General features: G+C 32.8%; 1 protein-coding gene and 1 pseudogene across 3 annotated transcripts; both read left to right on the top strand.

Annotated features, from left to right (window-relative positions):
• The first annotated feature begins 4299 nt into the window (after window positions 1-4299).
• LOC109794577 (GDSL esterase/lipase At4g01130) lies at window positions 4300-8047 on the top strand. 2 transcript variants are annotated; one of them, XM_083075313.1, is made up of 5 exons: window positions 4300-4622; window positions 5985-6194; window positions 6275-6450; window positions 6552-6822; window positions 7215-8047. In XM_083075313.1, the coding sequence occupies exons 1-5, from the start codon at window positions 4385-4387 to the stop codon at window positions 7481-7483; spliced, it is 1164 nt and encodes a 387-aa protein (XP_082931439.1). In that variant the 5' UTR covers window positions 4300-4384; the 3' UTR covers window positions 7484-8047. The 2 variants fall into 2 exon arrangements, with proteins under 2 accessions (XP_082931439.1, XP_082931440.1); XM_083075314.1 differs by having other exon boundaries at window positions 4303-4622; window positions 6296-6450.
• Window positions 8048-8103: 56 nt separating this feature from the next.
• On the top strand, window positions 8104-12564 carry LOC145958343 (putative receptor-like protein kinase At5g24010 pseudogene; annotated as a pseudogene). The gene is made up of 2 exons (XR_014434083.1): window positions 8104-10675; window positions 12138-12564. The product of XR_014434083.1 is annotated as a putative receptor-like protein kinase At5g24010 pseudogene (transcript).
• Window positions 12565-18968: the final 6404 nt, after the last annotated feature.

Genomic DNA, 18968 nt, shown 5'->3' with positions numbered 1-18968 from the left:
TATCTTATAATAAAAATTATAATTAAATTTGACACTACTATATTTATATTTTTCATACGATGAAGTGTTATATATGTTAAATTTTAGGATTGCATTGGAGCTATTGACGGGACACATATTCCAGCAATAGTGAGGGGGCGAGATGTAAGTAGTTATCGTAATCGTCATGGAAAGATATCACAAAATGTATTAGCCGCTTGTAATTTTGATTTGGAGTTCATGTACATTCTTAGTGGGTGGGAGGGTTCGGCTCATGATTCTAAGCTACTAAATGATGCTATAACAAGGAGGAATGGACTTAAAGTGGCTCAAGGTAAATGTTTATTTTTTAAATAATAATAATTATTATTATAATTATAATTATAATTTATTATTATTATTATTATTATTATTATACTAATATTATATATATTGCATATGTAATTAGGTAAATATTTTTTGGTGGATTGTGGATTTCCTAATCGACACCAATTTTTAGCTCCATTTCGAGGTGTAAGATATCATCTACAAGATTTTGCAGGTCAAGGTAATGACCCTGAAAATGAGAAAGAATTGTTCAATCTTCGTCATGCGTCTTTAAGGAATGTGATCGAGAGAATATTTTGTATTTTTAAATCAAGGTTCACAATTTTTAAGTCAGCACCTCCATTTTTATTTAAGACACAAGTAGGACTTGTATTAGTATGTGTAGCACTACATAACTTTCTACGTAAAAAATGTCGTTCTGATGAATTTTCAATTGAAGCGGTGGATGAACCTTCATCTTCAACATTACCAGTTAATGAAGATCACACTTTTGAACCTATTATTCAAACCCAGGAGCAAGAGCGAGAAGACGCTAATGCTTGGAGGACTAGTATAGCCATGGATATGTGTGTGAATACTATTTAATATGATAGGCTATTATGGAGAATTATTATTATTATTATTATTATTTATCTAGACATTGTTTTTTTTTAATTTTTTTTGTCTTTGACTCTTTTTAAATTTGAATGTATGAATATTTTTTTGAAATCTTATCAAATGTCAAAAATCCATGAAAATTCTACAAAATCCCACATAATCCATTAAAATCCTGATTTAAAAGTCTTGCAGAATCCATTAAAATCCTAATTTTAAGTCTTGCAGAATCCTGCAAAATGTTAAAAGTCATGAAAATCCTGCAAAGTCTTTTAAAATTCGCAGGATTTTTTTTTAACTAAAAAAATCCTTTAAAATCCTAATCCAATACACCCCCCTAAGTATTCTTTCGCATAAGTTTCTCTAGACTCAACCCTTACAACAAGGTAATGAATGATTACAAAATTGTTTCGTCTCTTTTAGACGTTATGTAATCAACAATGAAAGTACAAATAATTTACAAAGAAATATGTACAATATTTACAATGGAATACTTCTTTGTAGTTTTCTAGCTCTGTGTATTTTTATATGTTTCTATATACAAATTTTTCGATGTATATTGCTTTTATCGCTTTTGTTCTATATGTGTCACTCTCCTATTGTTGTTTGAAGGCTTATCTTTTTATAGTAGTTTCAGATAAAAATGACCGTTACCACAACTTTGAGTTGAACTTACAATTTGCTTCACAAGTTGTTTTGTCTGTTTTTTTGCTAATCTTGGAGATTACCGTACGTTGATGCATTTAATATAAGCATTAAATGTCTTTCAACAAAACATGTATGATCTGACGAATATTTTGTCTTTTCCTTCTTTAACAAATTTCGAGAATTCTAAAGCTTCTTTCTTATTCGATCCATTAAGGAGTAACAAATTTAATAAAATTTAATGTTAGTCTCATTTGAAAGTATATGTTTAATGTATAGAGACAGACTATATGTTTCGTCTGATTTTCTTCATCTTACAAATTATCTATATTTTTCACATTTCGTTTGATATAATATATCTTTGTAGATATTTGACTTTTAAAAAAATAAAATCTTTCATTTTTTATCATTAAAACTTGAAAAATTCAAAATCGTCTTTCGACTTAACATTATTCCTATAACTAATATTTTTATTTTTATTATTGTATCCTTATAACTATTATTTTTATTTTTATTTTTTAAATAATCTATATATCTATACTTATACATACAGGTTATACATATTTTTATAACTTCATTTTTTTCTTTTAGATATTTTCTATACTCAATTCTTATAAACTTTTTTCTCTCCTATTGATATGTTTCATAAATAAAAATAGCACAATTCACCCACTTTCTTTTTGTCCGGTCACTTTCTTTGTAAAGCAACCACCAACACTCTTTAATTGTAATAAAATAGAATTTTTAGGGATTGTGAATAAATACCTTCTAGTGCAATTCTATCCTCTGTAATTAGATATTTTTATTTTTATTCATTATTAAAGAGTATTATTTTAGATTACGAGTATAATATTTCTATAAAAAAACATCATTTAATTGCGCATGTATTATTTTTTGAAGATAATTTTTTTTTGAGATATGGTCAAGTTATGAACACATTTTCTAATAAAAATTTTGAACAATAATTAATCATGTTATGAAGACTAATTCCTTCTGCTAAACCTAACTCCATTAATAATCAATTAAATAAATATGATAATCGATTAAAATTATTGTAGAATCACATTTGGTAGTTAAATTTAAATTTAATCAATTATATAATTGCTACAATCTATTAAAGGCCATTATTGCTCTGCCTTTGTATTAAATTGATTACATGTATATTATCAATCAACTAAATATAGAGGGTGTTGTTCTTGAGTTATACAAGAGCATACTAGGAATTTATATTGTATTATAATTTGTCTTTTTCCTTTCATTTAAATTAAACAATTTAAAATATTATTTTTCTTCTATTTCTCTTTATTTTTTTCAAACCAAATAATTCAAAATTTTACTCTATTATTTACCCTTTTTTTTATTCCATGTTTTTCTCTCACCTATTTTCTTTCTACTCTGTATCTTTTCTAATTACCAAACCAAAGTGTATATGTTCATCCACAGTTAAATTACTCTTACCTCTGGGGTTTGATCATTCTTTTTTCGTCATTTTTTGTTTTCAGTTAAGAAAAGAGAGGAACTAATATGCAGTGATTAGGAAAGCTAAAAAAATTGAAGCATTAAAAATTAGAACCATAATAATGAGTTGAATTTCCGGAACAAAACTGTAAAGTATGACAGCGTATCATACAAGAGCAGATTTCATGATGAATTCAAGTAAAGAGGTCCAATTTTTCACAATTTCGAAATTCTTTGTGGACAGATTGACGTGGGAATAGTCCATTAACCATGGACCTGCAAACCGAAGGTTGAATCTCACAAGAGCTAGTCAACTGCCTAGTGATAGTTTGGTAACCAACTACAAGAGCTATAACTTTTTTCTCGTGAAGAACAGGAAACTGGTCATGGCAATTCCAATTAATATATATTAAAGTTTATCTACTGCAGAAAATATTAGTCATTTGATTTTGATGGATTTGGCGGTTTGCTCAGTCTCCATATGCGGATTTGATTTCACCCCTTACACCGCATAAGCCCTAATTGGATCCATTAACATACCCGAATTCTGCATATATAAGTGGCATGCAAATCATTTCATTTCAAGTTACTTCAAAAGAGTCTTGTTACTGCAACATGGTGTTATTGGTCAGTGGTGACACCTACTTCAACGGATCCGTGGTATGTACCATGTAGCTGTGACACACATCACTCCAAGCATTTATTAATTGTTTTTACGTTAAATTTAAGGTGAATTTTGACTTCTTAATTAACAATTAATTAAACTAATCAAGTCAATAAAAATCAGTCCTACCAATAAGAACAAACGATCTTCAGAGTTTGAACATTCAATAAACTCACCTTTCTATATACCATCAATGCAAGAACTTGTTGATGTTCATCATATTACAACCCTACAAATTGTCATACAATGTGCCAAATTCGATTTTCCCCCCCAATATGCTTTTGTTCTTCTAAAAAATCAACACATAGAAACCTTATAGACAGAAGTTACACTTTCCATATATATAGTTCATGTACAAAGATGCTCTATCATGTGAATCCAAGCGTGAAGTAATGAAAAGCCAGTAATAGTGATTAACTGAAACATGGTGCTGCTAGTGACCCGAACCTCTTCTGCTTGGTCCAGAAGACATGGTGTGGACTTGGTTTTCAACTATGCGTCAACAGTCAGCAGTTACATGTTACCAATTACAGTAACTCAATCTAAAATGTGTATATGGCCCATCTTCCACGTGTTGGATGCATAGCAATTATTGCCATACATTATTGTAAAATGAAAGCTGTTACAAATATGAACAAAACTAAAACTAAGGAGAGGTCACAGTGTCTTTTCATATAGCACTATCTCAGTGTGGCAGTGTCCTCAAGCTCCCCAAAAATGAGTTCAAAGAAATCCACTTATTTCTTGGTCATTTTCATGCCTGTGTTGCCTTGCCTTATCGGTTTATGTCACAGTAAATGTGATTTCGAGGCAATTTTTAACTTTGGAGATTCAAATTCAGACACCGGTGGCTTTTGGGCAGCTTTTCCTGCACAATCTGGTCCCTTTGGAATGACTTATTTCAAGAAACCTGTAGGTCGGGCTTCAGATGGGAGACTCATTGTTGATTTTCTTGGTAACACAACAAACTTTATCTTCTTAATAATGAGAGTTTGTTTATTTTCTTTGATTTCATATAATATCCTCCCTTCTGAATTTGGACATTTAAGGAAAGCCAAAAAGGAAAAAGTTGAGGGAAGATTTTGGTTTTGGTTCCTAATATTTTAATTGGAATCGAGGTTTTGGTTCTGCTTTCTTCTTTTTTCCTATTATTTCTGGAAAATGCTAAATGCCACAAAAAGGGTCGCATGAAAATGCGACAAATCAATCTAATTAATTAGTTTTTAATATTTATCCTGCCTTGGTTTTTTAGTCAACTGCCATTTTTATTGTTTTTTATTTTTAAAATAGAACTTGGTGTGAGAAAGACTTCATAAATATAGTAATACTTTTTTTTTCTCTCCATCAATAGAGCCATGGGGATTCCTTAATTATTATAAATGCATTTAGTACACAATGAGCAGGATTTAATCAACCATTTTTGAACTCTCAAGTTGATTTTTCAAATGATCTCGTCATAGTAATTATGTCTATCTCTTTTTTTATTGGCATTAACTTGGGGAACACCTTATCAACATTTATAAATATTTATGAATGGAAGGGAAACACAATTTTCACATGACAACGTCATGTAAAAATTAAACATACATCATTTGGAAACATACATCATAGGGACTGGATTCTCTCTACTGAATTTATTGACTGTGTTTCTTTGATGTGTCATACAATATCACTTCTTATGATTTATATTGCAGGGTGCTAACTGGCAAGATAAGCAAGCTATTGAATAAAAAAAACAAATCGAAAGAAACTGGCAGTCCAAGTTAAATTTGGTGCCTTGATCTTTGGGTATAATATCTGTTTTTAGCTAGGATACCTAAGTATCTTAACAGATTTGACTATTTGAGTAAAAATATCCTAATCTATCATTATTTGCATTAAACCTACATTTTTTCATCTTATTATAAGAACTAAGACTTTGCCTTTATTAAGGTTACACCTTCTTGAGGCAATTTTCCATAGAAGAAAAGACACTTAGTTGGAAAAAGTTGTATAGCTATTAATAAAAAAAGCAGTTGTATAGTATAGCTATGGATAATATATTCTTGATGTCAGTAGCAACTAATAGTGCCACTTTTGATACGTCTTTGGTACCTTGGCGGTACCTGAATCACTTAGTCACTTTCCTAGTCATCAATAATTTCAATTTATTCTGTTTGGGGTCTTAAAAAAGAAAACTCAACACCACCAACTGTTAAAATTGACGATGTATCTCAAATATGTTTTTTTTTTGTCTTCTAATATATTGCCTTCATTAAAGACATGCTTTAATGCTTGAGCTCAATTCTGTGCTTTTTTGTTGCATTTCTTTGGGCAGCTCAAGCTCTTGGGTTGCCATTTTTGAGCCCATATCTGCAATCAATCGGATCTAATTATAACCATGGAGCTAATTATGCTACATTAGCGTCCACTGTGCTTCTACCTAAAACTTCTCTGTTTGTCACTGGGATCAGCCCTTTCTCACTTGCTATACAGCTCAACCAAATGAAGCAATTCAAAACCAAGGTTAATGAAGAGCACCAACAAGGTAAAAAATGCACAAACTTCCTAGTTCCCACTCTATTCTTTAAAAAAAAAGGAGAATTCATTTCTATAGTAATGCACTAGTTTCTTTTGATTGTTCCTCAGGAACCACACTTCCTTCACCGAATATATTTGGAAAATCTCTCTACACATTCTACATTGGACAAAATGATTTTACTTCCAACTTAGCAGCCATTGGCATAGGTGGAGTGCAACAGTACCTCCCTCAAGTTGTTTCCCAAATTGCTGCTACCATTAAGGTGAGATTACCTTAACAGTCAATATCAACTCGAATCTAGAATTAAATTATTGAAATAAATAAAATGTTATTAATTTGTATTGTGCACAATGAAATGTTTAGGAGCTATATAATCTTGGAGGACGTACATTTCTGGTTCTTAATCTTGCACCGGTGGGATGCTATCCTTCATTCTTGGTGGAGCTTCCTCATAACAGTTCAGACATTGATGAATTTGGATGCTTGGTTTCTTACAACAATGCGGTAGTGGAATACAACAACATGTTGAAAGAGACTTTGAGACAAACCAGAGAAAGCCTTTCTGATGCTTCTGTCATTTATGTGGATACTTACACTGTTCTGTTAGAGCTCTTCCGGCATCCCACTTCTCATGGTTCAAGCACTAATCCCTCTACTTTTTTAATAATAAGAACACACTATTATGAATTTATGATACCTAAAAGATACAATATCCTCAATTTGGTTTCTCAAATTAAAGATTATTTTTATCTAATTCAGTACATAAATATTTCAATTCAGCTACTACTAAAGAGTGTGTAAAGCTCATTCCCATTTATGAGAAAGTCACAATTGAAATATAAGAATGGGGACAGGGAGGACTTCATTTATACCCTTAATAATTTGATATCTCATTTAGAAATTTAAAACATTGAATGATATTTCTATGACACCCTTTGACTATTATGAATTACTCGTATTAACATATGCTAAATATACATCCATAATGTCTTAATTATGTTTCTGACTTCATTTTTTCTTGGAAAGGGCTTAAGTATGGTACCAAAGCATGTTGCGGATATGGAGGGGGTGACTACAACTTCGATCCTAAAGCTTACTGTGGAAATACCAAAGAAATAAATGGCAGCACAGTGACAGCAACTGCATGCGATGACCCCTACAACTATGTGAGTTGGGATGGGATCCATGCCACAGAAGCTGCAAACAAGCTTACTACCTTTGCCATTCTTAATGGATCCTACTCTGATCCCCCTTTCCCATTTCAGGAACATTGTGATCTTCAACCTATAGGTTGATCCATTTCTTAATTAACCAATGATGAAGATCAAACTAGGTCAATATGTTACTCAAATAATTTTTACAGGAAATCAAATTTCTTATCTAGCAAAATCTACAACACTTGTATGAGAAAAAAGTTTGTACATGTTTATACGTGTATTAACTTACAATCCAGTCGGTGGTCCTAGTAGAGAAATAAAATGAAGACAAGAATGAAGATAGTTGTCTTATATCATCCTTGAGACCCCAACACGATGAATAAGATTGATATTTGTTTTAACATTTATTTTAAAAGAGGATCCAAGTTAAAAGAAAACAATATATTCTTGTGGACGTCGTAAAAATTTTCATCTCCTTCAAAGAATACCTGGACTCCACTGCCCTAACATTTGGCTGTATTATTAGCGGACTTCTTTGTTCATTCTATTGAATATATGATTATATTATCAGGATAATAATTTTGTTTAAGCACGCCCATCAGAAGCTTTAACCAAGCATCTCAACGTGAGCAAGACTTTTAAATTTTCATGACTCAAAGGTAGTCAAAACAAAAGAAAGTAAAAAAAAAAAAAAAAAAAAAATTAAGGCTGACGACTTGATCTCTGCTGAAGTCTTCCTCTAACTGGAGTCACGTCACATGTTCATAGCCGAAAAACTAATCCCCGAGCACCATTTTTCCATGGCAATCCTTCAGCTCCGTATAATTCAACACTCTCTGTGCACTGTACTTGTTTTTCTTCTTCAGTTCCCCTTACTCGGGTACCAGTACAACGTCCCAGATAAGTATTTTATCAATTGTGGGTCAGACAGCAGTGTTACCGAAAGTGGGAAGGCTTACGTTGGTGAAACTGAATCAAACCTTAAAACCAATTTTAACAGCAGCAACACAGAAAGGAGTGAGTCACCGCCGCTTTCTCCTCTTTACCAAACAGCAAGGATTTTTCGAAAGGACTCTTGGTATGAGTTCAACATCGACCCAACTGGCACTTTCCTGGTACGCCTCCATTTCTACGCTTTCTGTTCCCCTAGTAATCTCTCCTCGGCCAGGTTCAACGTTTCGGTTCCTGCTTTCTGGTTGTTGCGAAATTTCAATGCTACAAATGGTACCAATAACAACTCTGCTTTAGTAAAAGAGTTTTTCATTCATATCACATCCCCCAGCTTCAGAATCACTTTCAGACCTTTGCCATCATCATTTGCGTTTGTCAATGCCATAGAACTCTTCCTACTCCCCCTCCATTTGATCGATGATCGAGTCTCGCGTTTCACTTATAGCGGCAATAACCAAGGCTTAGATGCATACAACAATTTATACTCTCGGGTGTTGGAGACCAAACACAGGCTCAATGTTGGTGGCCAAACTACCAAAGATAGCTTATTGAGAAAATGGATTCCAGATGATACTTATCTCGTTTATCCAGAAAACGCCAAGAATAGTTCCCCTTACCATGATATTAAGTACCGTGTAAGTGATGACTCAGGTGGTCCAAATGCAAATAATTTCACGGCGCCAATTGATGTGTACGGAACTGCTAAAGAGATCAATAATAATTCTGCTGGTGCCGGAGACGCTAAACTTTTAAACATAACATGGCGACTTCCGGTGGAGAAGAACATAGATCATCTCCTTCGGCTTCACTTCTGTGACTATTTCAGTTCACAAATTGATCTTGCATTCTTCAATGTGTCCATTTACGACATCAATGTTATGCCTGTAAATAATGACAAAAACGTGTCTAACGAGTTGCCTGCCCCTTATTATTATGATTTTGTGGTGCACTCTGATGACTCTGGATTTATGAGGGTCAGCGTAACACCTGATGCATCTGCTTACGTTCCTAATGCATTTTTAAACGGGCTAGAAATAATGAAAGTGATCGAGTCGTCAAATTCTGTTCCCCCTGACTTGGAATTCAATTCCAAGCATAACCGTCTTCCTGTGTTGCTGGGTTTAGTTCTTGGAGGTTTAGTCTTGGTTTTTGTTGTGATAGTATTTGGGTTTCGTGAAATCAAGAGGCAAAAGCCCGTTAATAATTCTGACTGGTTGCCAATTCTCGTTACTGCTGGAGGGAGTTCTCACAGCAGATTGACTGAGGGAACCATCCAAGGCCCTCCTCTTCCCAACATAAATCTTGGACTCAAAATTTCCTTGCTTGATCTTCAATTGGCAACAAAGAATTTCCACACAAGTCAGATAATTGGCAAGGGTGGTTTCGGTAACGTCTATAAGGGAGTTCTCAAGAATGGAATGATGGTGGCAGTGAAAAGAAGCCAGCCAGGGTCAGGTCAAGGCCTTCCAGAATTTCAGACAGAGATCATGGTTTTGTCTAAGATTCGTCACAAACACCTTGTTTCCTTAATTGGGTATTGTGATGAAAACTTTGAAATGATACTGGTTTATGAGTACATGGAAAAAGGGACACTCAGAGACCATTTGTACGATACAAACTTTCCAAGCTTGTCTTGGGAGCAGAGGCTTGACATTTGCATTGGAGCTGCAAAAGGTCTTCATTATCTTCACAAAGGAGTGGTTGGTGGAATCATTCACCGTGACGTAAAGTCCACAAACATATTGCTTGATGAGAACCATGTTGCTAAAGTTTCAGATTTTGGCCTTTCAAGAACAGGTCCTCTTGATCATGAATCACATGTCAGCACCAGTGTTAAAGGCACTTTGGGGTATCTTGATCCTGAGTATTTGAGGAAACAACAGCTGACAGAAAAATCTGATGTCTATTCATTTGGGGTAGTTCTTTTGGAAGTGTTATGTTCAAGACCAGTTATTGATTCATCGCTTCCAAGTGAACAGATAAACTTGGCTGAATGGGGAGTGCTTTGCCAAAACAAGGGGATACTACAAGGAATAGTTGATCCTTCCATCAAGGACCAAATAGATGAAAACTCACTCAGGAAATTCAGTGAAACAGTAGAAAAATGCTTGCAAGAAGATGGTTCTGATAGACCAACCATGAGAGATGTGTTGTGGGACTTGGAGTATGCGGTGCTGCTTCAGAGAGGTGTTTACGAGAATAGTTCTAGTAGTGCTGCTGCATCACTTCAATTGCCCAATAGTCTGTGTCTTCCTTCAGTCTCCACACTAAGTGAAGTGGATGACTATTTTAAGGTTTTAAGTTCCGGCAGCATAACATGATTGCGGCCTTTGTGATTTCTGGCGGGCGGCAGCTGATGCGCAAATTGCAGCGGCCACTGTGAGTAATAATTTTATGTTTGTATTAATTATATAAAAAAAAAAAATTACAATTCCCGTGATCGGTACTATTCATTCGTACGACCGACTTATTGGTAATTTTTTTTCTTCTTTATTTTTATCATTTTAAGATTTATAAATGTTGATTTTGGACATTGAAAATAATTTTTGTAAAATTAATAAATTCTTATTTTAATTTCTGTAAAATGCTTTTTTTCTAAAGTTATTATTTTTAATTTCTAACGGTTATTTTAAGATAAATAAATAAATTTATTTTAAGAATTTATAAAAATATTTAGAGATATCACTAATAATTAGCATAATATTTAAAATAATCTAAGTTTTTAATAAACATATAAGTAATTAAAAATATTTGATAATGAGTTTGTATGTTTAAATTTTTTTCTTCTAAAAGTGTTTCTTTTTAATAAAATAAGTACTTCTTTATTTTTTTTATGTGTTTGTTGAAACTTCTTTTATTTTATTTTTATTTTTTTATAAAATAATTAGTTTTTTTTTCCTTCTTTTTCTAAAAAAGAACTTCTATCTACTTCTTAAATAATTGCTTTTCACTTATTTTTAAACTTAAACATACATATTCAATAATGTGGACTAAAGATAATTTTTATAAATTTTAGCGGAATAAACAACAATAAAAAGTTTTATAGAGATCAAAATTAAAATTTGTTTATTTTGTAAGACTAAAGTTATATTTAAGTATATTATTATATATATATATATATATATATATATATATATCTTTTATTTATAATATTGTATAAAAAACTATAATATTTCCTTAATTTTGTTTCAATAAAAAATTATAATATTGAATGAATTATTTTTTATTTTAAAATCTTTATGTGTCAAATATGGCCAAATACCCTTATTGTAAGGCCAAATAGCTTTCTAATTGCCAAATACATTTTCAAAGGCGAAATACCCTTCTAAGAGATGAATAGTTTCCAATATTGAATACCTTCCTAGGAACAAATATTAGGGGCATTTTAATGATAACAAATATAAACGTTTTATATGAAGAAAAAATTTTAAGTCATAAGACGAATGCTCTTTATGAAACGAATACACTAAGATGATTTGTTATCTTGACATAAGTGTCTAATAGATGAAAGACTTCATCTGCAAGGCATTTACTTTATATTCATATAATTTATGATGTCTGATAACTAAATCAATCTTTATGTATATTATTCCTAAACAAAATGAAACAAAAATAACTTCCTCGATACTCACACTAACAAAAGAGAAGGAAGACTTGTTTTTCGTCAGAAAAAGTCAAGCAAATCTCGTGAATCATGAAAATCTTTAGAAAAAAAAGTTGTTTTGAATGACACGTGCATGACTCCACTCATTTGGTACCCAAAAGGTGATAAGTAGCTTCCTTAATCAAATAAAAAGTGACTATTTGGTGAAAATATTTAATGAGCATTTCTCTCCACAAGGAACGAAGATGAAGACAAATGAAGCAAGCCTGTTAGAGATGCTCAAGGATTTGCAACTGTCATCTTTATTGAAGCCCTATAAAAGGAAGTTTGAAATTCAGAAAGAGTAGAAGAGAGAAGCACATAGAAAGATCAATCATTGCAAAAATATATTCATTCATTCTATAAAAAGCTTTGTACTTAATTAGTTGCATCACGTCTTGATAGTAAGACGAAGCAACACTGTTAGCTTACCCAACTTTAACTCTGTGTTAGTACTTTGAACTTGAAGAGACTTGTTTGTAAAAGAATACTTGGTTGTTGAGCCTAGAAAGGCTTGTTTGTAAAAGAATACTTAGTTGTTTAGCTTAGAGAGACTTGTTTGTAAAAGAATATTGGTTGTTGAGCTTGAAGAGGCTTTTTTGTAAAAGAATACTTGGTTGTTGTTTCTTGAAAGGCTTGTTTGTAAAAGAATACTTGATTGTTAAAGCCTGGAGCGACTTCTTTATAAAGAATACTTGGTTGTTAAAGCCTGGAGAGGCTTTGTGTTGAAAGAATACTTGGGTAGTTGCTTGAAAAGGCAAGTCAAAGAACACTTAGGTTTGAGCCAAAAGTGGTTTGGTAAAAGAATATTTGTATCTTTGCATAAGATAGTGAAACTTGATATGGTTGGATCAAGAACTAGACATAGTCTAATGGTTGAGACGAACCAATATAACAATATTTTGCATTCAGTTTCTTATTATCTCTTGTCTGCACTTCTTCATAAAGTTACTACTTCATTATTTTTTGAAAAATGTGAGTTTTTGATTAACAATATTAAGCCCCCTTCTGTGTCTCTTTTTTCTCCTCAATTTAGTATCAAAGCTTAACTACCTTTGATAAGGTTGAAGATTTAATAATGCTAAAGGAAAAGATCCTACAATGGAAAGTAGTAAAGGTTAGTACCTACTTGAAGGAATTTCTCTTACAAGGCTTTCAACCTTTAATTGAGAAGACTATCAATATTGGAAGGACATAATGAAAATGTTCATCAAGTCCACTCAATATTAGCTTTGGAGAATCCTCACAAGATGTGATGTTGAAGTAAAGAAAGTTGAAAATGAGTATATCCAAGATGACTACAACACCCTGCAAGTTAATAACAATGCAAGATACATCTTGGCTTGCTCCTTATCTAGAACAAAATACAACAAAATTTGTAGCTACAAGATTGCTTGGGAAATGTGGTAAGTTATCAGGGTAACTCATGAGGGTGTTAAAGATGTTAGACTCAGATGAGATGCTACTCTTTAAAAGCACTATGAGTTGTTCTCGATGAAAGAGAATGAAACCACTGATGAAATGTTTGGACGGTTCCAAACAATTCTGAATGGGTTAAAATTCATAAGAATTGAGTTTTCCAAAGCTTAGAATAATCTCAAGATTTTGGATAATCTTCCAAAGATCTGGGAACCAAAGGTCATCACCATTTCAGAGGCGCATGATCTAAAGACTCCCACTCTTGATGAACCTTTAGGAGCCCTAAGAGTTCATGAAGTCCACTTGAACAATATAGATTATCTCAAGGCAAATGATTTTATTGCTCTGAAGACTGGTGAAACCAGCAAAAGGAGAGACAAAGACAAAACTTTGAAGGTAGAATCTAAGCACAACAACTCAAATAGAAGTTCTAAAAACTTGACAAATGATGAGATAGTTCTCATGTTTAAGGAGTTTAAGAACATGCTCAAGAAGAAAGAAAGACTAAGGAGTTTCCACAAAAAAAAAGACATGTACAAGAATCCTGTTCTGGAAGATAACAAATAAGTCATCTACTGTGAGTGCAAGAAACCCAAACATATGAAGGGTGAATTTCCTACACTCAGAAAGCGATGGACTAGCAAAAAGAAGGTCAACAAGAGTTTAATGGCCACTTAGGAGGATTTGGATAGTAGCAGTAGTAGCAGTCAGATGATGAGAAAGCCAACATCTATCTTGTGACAGATGTAAACAATATAGAATTGGAGGTAACTTCTGAATCTAATTCTTGTCCCTTTGATAGTTTTGATGAGGAGGAGATGTCTTATGGAACTCTTTTAGCAAACTCTCACATAATCTCTCTTGAGTATAAAAAAATTAAAGAAAAATGTAAAGTCTTACAAGAAGAAAATGAGAAACTCAAAAGAGATTTGTTAGACACTACTACAGAGATTTAAACTCTTAAACAAGAGATCACTAGCAATGTGCCACTTAAAGTTACAACATTACAAGCTAAAAATGTACAGCTTGGGAAAGATCTTGCAAAATTTTTAGACAAATCTTCTAAGATGAATATGCTTCTAAAGAATAGAAGACTTTCGTCTGACAAAATTGGTCTCGAGTTTGAATTTGAATATGAAACATCACACTTCAAACTTGAGACTATTCTCTATAATAATTTGTAGAAAAAATGTTCATCCACCCAACAAATGTAAACAAAAAATAGAGGAGTAAGTCTACGGTCAAGGGCACTAACAAAAGTGGACCCAAAAAAGATTTGGGTACTAAGATCTCAAATAATTCCTTTTACAGATATCCTTGGTGAGAAAAAAGAAAGGATTCACACTAGTATCTAGACAATGGCTGCTCACAACACATAATGGGAGAAAGGTCTATGTTCTCGGGCCTTCAACCACATGAAAGATTAGTTTCAGAGGTAGTGACAAAGGAAAGATTAAAGGTATATGTAAGATAGGTAAAAATTTTATGCCTACTATAAATGATGTTTTATATGTTGAAGGATTAAAGTATAACCTGCTTAACATAAGTCAACTTTATGATCAAAGTTATCAATGGTATCGCTAATAGTTGTGAATAATATTTGAGATGGTCACATAACCTTTTAATAAAAAAATATGCTTAAATATATTTTTAATTCCTCAAATTTAAGATAAATTTATTTTTGATCTCTCAAATTTAAAACTATTTTTTAGTCTAATAATTTTTAAAAATTTTGTTTTAGTCCCCCAAGTCACCAATAACATGTCTAAAAGTGACAAATTGAGATAATTATGTAGCATCAGTTGAGTTTAATGTGATATTTTCACTAACAGAGAAACTAGTACGTAGATTTTATGCAATAATGTTTGACAGATTCTTTAATAAAACTTGAGTATAAAGATTAAAATAAGATTTTTGAAAATTATAAGGAACAAAAAGACCAATTTTAAATTTGAGGGACTAAACACAAATTTACCTTACATTTAAGGGACTAAAAACATATTTAAGCAAAAACATTCAGTAGTTCACAATGATTAAATAATAATATAGACTAAGTATTCTTTCCTAGGATGAAATTCCTCTAAAGGTTGAATACTCTCTAAGCGTTGAATACAATTCTGATATCCGAATACTTTCTAAAGGTTGAATACTACTTATGTCAATTCACTGTGGGGCCGTAGAAAACTTTCATACAATCACTTGTATTAAGAATTATTAAGAATGGTAGACAATAAAAAGATCTCACCCAAGTAAAAGTTATCAGATGGAAGTTTCTTCAAGTTAAAATCCAAGTATAAAATCTTGGTCGAGAAAATCCCATCCTGAATGAAATTTTGTCTTCAAAATTCACCTGAAACAATCAAAATTTACCTAACGAAAATAACAAAGGTTATATACAACTTATACATAAGGGTGAGCATATGGGTCAAGGTCCGTAGATTGACTTGTTAGTCCTTTTGGAGGAAAGTGGAGGAAATATGCTCTTTTAGGGTTTTTGAGGAGGCTTCAATGAAAGATGATGATCTTCTTCTTTGGAGTATTAAGAAAGTGAAATGCAAGCCTAATGTGGAGAATGTTAAGGAGGCATTGGATGGCGATCATGTAATGCAAATGATAACAAATATGTCCTACATGAGTAAGCTATTGACGAATGGAGGGGTAGTCCTTTATTCTCCCTTTGATGAAAGATGTTTTGGGCAGTCGGATAAGGAGTTACCATCCCCTCCTATTTCTTTAAAAGATAAGGTTGAATTCCCTCAACTGATGAAGAATTTATAGGTTGGTGTAAACCTTGGAAGGGCTCATTAATGGAGATTATTTTTGGGAAAAATGTGTGGTTCAGACAGCTGGAGGCAAAACTCAATAAAGCACGAGCAAAGAAATGTGTTATTAAGATTATTGATGTTCCAAGATATTGTTCTTAGGTTTTGTTTACTTTTGATGAAGATTATAATCATGCTCTGATGGAAGGACCATGGATGGTTGTTGACCATTCTAATTTGGTCCAATGATTGAGACCTTGTTTCTTGGCCCATCCAGATGTGGTATATAAAGTTGCAATATGGATCAAGATTCTTGAGCTCCCTATTGAATTGTTTAATGATCAATTCCTTTAGAGGTTGGGATCTACACTAGGATTCATGCTGAAAATTGATAAGGTAACATTTATTTAGGCTTGTGGCAGGTTTGCCAGGATTTGTGTTGAGATGATCTTAGATAAACCTCCATTACCCAAAGTCATTGCCAAGGATTATTTGTTGAATGTATAGTACGAGGGACTACATTCAATATATTTTTCCTATAAGAGGTAAGGATAACGTGGATGGATTGAAGGTAGTTGTCCCTCAATAAAATATAGTTGACAAAAGCTTAATCTCTAGTCTTGACAAGTCTGGCAAGGGAGATGGTTATGATGAGGTGGGTGCTACGATGGTGTCTAATATGGTGGGTAACAGTGGAGCTAGTGATTTGGTGTTTGTTGGAGGTGTAACATGTAATTGATGAGAACAAGCCTCTTAGAGATGTGAATGTGGTTACAAATGTGGCTAATGATAAGAAGGTGGTCACAGATATGGTTAATGATAAGGATTTTGGGCCCTAGATGCTAGTCCGTCGCAAGTCCAAAAGATTCATACAGAAAAGGCATATCAAAGGACATGGAATTTTTTATGCATGTAGCTTTTTCATCACAATTATGTGGCATTATTACTATTGCAACAAATGTTTTAGGCTTATTTGGGGGGGTTCATACCATGTGCACATGAGGTGGTGTTTAATGCAAATGGGAAAGACGTGGGGCCTATGGATAGTGGGCCTAATAGAGTTAAAAAGACTCAAGGGGACCCATTAAAAAAATAAGGAAATAATCAATTAAGTCAATCTAATAACATGTTTGGGCCTTCTTTTGGGCTAAATCATTCTCCTCTAGATAACAATTCCACACCCAAAAATATTGGCAAGCCTAATAATCTTGATAAGGATAGTAGCGTTAGGGTCCAAATCACCAAGAGGAGATGTCGACAAGAGAAAATGTGGGGTTTTTGAAGGAGAAACAAGTAATAGGGGGAGGAATTGTGGTTGATTAAAATCCTCCAATGCATAGAGGAGGTGTTGGTAGTGACAAAGCATTCTCTTCTCGCAAAGTTCGCGTGCCCAAGCTCATCCTCTGGTCTTCAAGAGATGGGTAGGTCTTGTAAGTCGAGTAAAGAAGTTATTCCAAGGGGATCATCTTCTGTTCCTCCTTTGGGTGTCATTGAAGTGAATAAAAAAATGGACAATGATGATAAGCTTATTTTCACTAAGGAGTCTCCAGGCCAATTGAGGCCACTCTTCTACATTTGTCTTAATGAATATCATTTCTTGGATTTGTCGTGGTGTTTCCAATAAAAGTTATGTTCCTTTGGTTAAAGACATTATGTTAAAGTATGCATCTTCGCTAGTTTTTCTTATGGAAACCCATGCAATTGGGGCTACAACGACTAAGATTATTAGGAGGATTAGGTTGGATCACTGCTTTGTTGAAAAGGTTGTCAATCATTTATGAGGGATTTAATGTCTTTGTAACACTAGTGTGTGGAAGGTCAAGATTCTAGTTAGTTCCAGGTACCATGCCCAAATGAAGGTCAACTATAAAATGATAGTGTTTGGTTCCTTACAGTGGTGTATAATAGCCCTCTCTATCAACTTCATTAAGGATTCTTGGATGTTCTTCATGATCTTGCCTGTGGCATTTATGGGGCCTAGGCGATAATTGGAGATTTTAATTTTATTTTTAATCAACATGAATGAGTTGGTAGTTCTGATAACCCTTTCCTTTAAAGGAGTCTTTGGATTTCAGGAGATGATTAATGATTGAGAGCTTATTGATGTTGGATTCTAGGGTTACCTTTTTGCTTGGAGGAGAAGGAACTTAGAACAATGTTTGGATAGACTATTGATAAACATACAGTGGAGGATGAGGTTTGAGGAAGTGTTGATTTTTCATCTCCCTTTCTATAAATAGGATTATATGCTTTTATTGGTTAGATTAGGTTTTGTGGCAACTGAGATCGTAATGGGACGATAAAAATTAAGTTTAAAATAATGAAGTTGCCACCAATGTTTATTTTATGGAAAAACATTAGAAAAATCACCAAGTAGAAAATGGTTTACAAAAATCATATTTTTGAGTTCGGGGGTCGATTACATGTAAGGAAGATATTAGCACCTCACAACGTTCGTTCTAAAACGATTACCTTTAATTCATAAACAAATTATTTATAATTTATAACATATTTATCTCATCCTAGATTAATCAAAATTAACTATAACAATCAAATATATTTTATTTAACTACTACATTTATTTTATAAAAATCAAAATTATTATATAAAAAAGATAATAATAATAATAATAATAATAATAATAATAATAATAATAATAATAATAATATGGTTCGCAATTGGTTAAAGAAACAAATAATCAAAAGTTTCAAACCAAGCTTCTTAATGTCTTTTACCAAAAATAAAAAAGCTTCTTATTGTGATAACCAGTAAGACTAATTTTTATGGCTCTAATAGTTTCTGACATTTCTGTAGTTAGAATAAAAATAAGAACAAAAATCAAAGCTTA

Source organism: Cajanus cajan, chromosome 5, assembly GCF_000230855.2.
Source record: "Cajanus cajan strain Asha chromosome 5, NIPB_CcT2T_4, whole genome shotgun sequence".
Lineage (NCBI taxonomy): Eukaryota > Viridiplantae > Streptophyta > Magnoliopsida > Fabales > Fabaceae > Cajanus > Cajanus cajan.
The sequence above is the reverse complement of the archived record's forward strand: the minus strand, read 5'-3'. Positions and strand labels throughout refer to the sequence as shown.